General features: G+C 38.6%; 1 protein-coding gene across 8 annotated transcripts in view; it reads right to left on the bottom strand.

The window, feature by feature from the left end:
* The window catches only part of MCUB (mitochondrial calcium uniporter dominant negative subunit beta), a 124,447-nt gene that overhangs the window by 1,917 nt on the left and 119,913 nt on the right, over positions 1-2,617 (bottom strand). For 7 of the 8 annotated variants that reach the window (XM_517392.8, XM_054683274.2, XM_063809727.1 and 4 more), the window contains 2 exons: positions 2,092-2,295; positions 1,371-1,487 (listed from right to left, as the gene is read on the bottom strand). In XM_517392.8, coding sequence (XP_517392.2) covers positions 1,371-1,487; positions 2,092-2,295 — 321 coding nt within the window. Of the gene's footprint in view, positions 1-544; positions 1,488-2,091; positions 2,296-2,617 lie in introns of all 8 variants that reach the window. The other variant, XR_010156666.1, reaches the window with a different exon arrangement.

Genomic DNA, 2,617 nt, shown 5'->3' with positions numbered 1-2,617 from the left:
CTAATTTAAAAACAAATTTTGTAGAGATGAGGTCTCACTATGTTGACTAGACTGGTCTCCAATTTCTGGACTCAAGAGATCCTCCCACCTCAGCCTCCCAAATCACTGGGATCACACTGGGCTTACCTTCTAAATCTCAAATGCACTGTCTTGTAAACTAGCTGAAAGAACATTCCTTAGCCTTCTCAGATAGGATTATTCAAATATAAGGGAATCCACAAATTTTTTTTAAAAGCATTATATTTTTCCTATAGAATGACTATATGAAATAAAATACATTATTTAAAAAGGCTTGGCTGGACATGGTGGCTCACACCTGTAATCCTAACACTTTGGGAGGCCAAGGCAGGTGGATCACTTGAGGTTAGGAGTTTGAGACCAGCCTGGACAACATAGTGGAACTCTGTCTCTACTAAAAATACAAAAAGTAGCCAGGTGTGGTGGCGGGCACCTATAATCACAGCTAACTCAGGAGGCTGAGGCACAAGAATCACTTGAACCCAGGAGGCGGAGGTTGCAGTGAACTGAGATTGCACCACTACACTCTAGTCTGGGCAACAGCAAGAATCTGTCTCAAAAAAAAAAATTAAATTAAAACATCCTTCAATTTTTGGACTACAAAATTTGAGTGATTCTGTTTTAAATTCTAGGGATGAGTAATTTACAAAGTACACATAACAAAAGGTTTGATTACCAGCTACTAAACAAGCATGCATTGAGCAATGGAGGATATTTTTACCAAACTTTTTTGTTATGAAATTACTGATAAAAATGAAAAATCCAGTGATGTGCTGAGAAGTCACCATCTGAACAAAGTTAATGAGTAAATTGGGAGGCCAGAGATAACTGGCTAACAAGCAGACTGTGAAAAAGTACTTAAGAATATAGACTCCGAAATCAAACTTGTGTTCGTACCATGGTTCCTTCACTTTCTAGCAGTGTATACCTGAGTAAGTGCCTTTCAGAAGGGAAAAAGATGAAGGGAGGAATACTATAATGATTCTTCTATCTTTAGGGAAAAGAAACTTATAAATGCCTTAAGTTCCTTATCACAGTGTTCACCTTCCTAAAATTCTATTTTTTATTATTTGCTTAGAAATGGATTTCCAGTGAAAACTTTTATTTTACTATCTCAAGTCATTTAAGAAATTTTAACACACATATTTAAAGCTATCTTCATGTACAGAAGAGTAAAACTGTGGGATATGAAATTAACATGAAATATGTCAACCATTTCAATGAACAATCCCACAACACACAGAAATCTAGGACCAAGATTTAATTTGTGAGGATGAGCCACCAGTTATACTTCCCTGATACTAAGTTCTGGCTCCCAAACAAACCAGCTATAAGATGTATTTGTAGTATACCTTAGCAAGGTCTTCTTTTAACTTGTTGTATTGCTGCACATCAAAATGCTGTTGCTTTGATTTCTTGTGGAAGAACTGAAGAAATTGCCTACTCTTAACAGCTGAGTAAGTATAATCCTTAAAAAAAAAGAGAGAGAGAAGAAAACAACATGTTTTGAATGAACATAATGCCTCTGCAAGAAAGATACTTGACTCAGCAACACCAAGGCAAAAGAAGGCAGATGAATGAGTGAAATATTTGCAATGGCCATGAGAGTAAGCATAAGCCAACACAAAACATTTAGTCTCATTTAAGATCTGCTGCTCCTTTCAAAAACAGGCAAGCTGGGAAGAGAAATTACACATAATAGGAAAGAAGAAGGAAGAAATAAGAAAAGGGAGATTTTTGGCATATTAAATAACCATGAGGCAAAGCTGATGTTACTGAATGTTTTGCAATGCAAATTCAGTTTTTTTTATAAATGAGGGCACAGAGAACACATATTTATCCCAATGGAGGAATTTGTGTGTTACACTAATTACTTCTCCAAAGAAGTTATATATAATTTCTCTGTGTTGTGAGTCTTCATTCAGTCTTGTGAAAAACAATAAAAAATTTACCAGCTCATAAAAACCAGATGGCAGTAATTCAGTAAATAAAAAGGCTTTTTTGCTCATTGCTTAGATAAGACATTCTTTGCAAAGATGTTCTAACTTACCATTTTCCTAACAAACTACTCACCTGTCGAGTGACTATAAAGTATGCAAAAAAGACCATAGAATTTGCAAATGTGATGAAGTATGTAACTGGCTCCATGATATCCCAGGAGTACACCCACCACGTGAGCCAGGCCAGTGCCCCACCCTGAATGGACAGCAGTGCCAATCCAGCCCACAGGAGTCCACTGGTTTTGGCTTCCGAATGAGCTTCTATTCCAGCTTTCACCTGAGGGGGAATGAAAAACTGTTAATTCTGTTTACAAATACACCAACTAAAGGGACAAAAAGCAAGATGAAAAGGAACTCTTGCCGGGCGCGGTGGCTCATGCCTGTAATCTCAGCACTCTGGGAGGCCGAGGTGGGCGGATCACGAGGTCAGGAGATCGAGACCATCCTGGTTAACATGGTGAAACCCCGTCTCTACTAAAAATACAAAAAATTAGCCGGGCATGGTGGCAGGCGCCTGTAGTCCCAGATACTCGGGAGGCTGAGGCAGAAGAATGGCGTGAACCCAGGAGGTGGAGCTTGCAGTGAGCCAAGATCGCTCC

The sequence above is a fragment of the Pan troglodytes genome, chromosome 3, assembly GCF_028858775.2.
Source record: "Pan troglodytes isolate AG18354 chromosome 3, NHGRI_mPanTro3-v2.0_pri, whole genome shotgun sequence".
NCBI classification, from domain to species: Eukaryota; Metazoa; Chordata; class Mammalia; order Primates; family Hominidae; genus Pan; species Pan troglodytes.
Note: the sequence above shows the minus strand (reverse complement) of the source record. Positions and strands in the feature narration are given on the sequence as shown.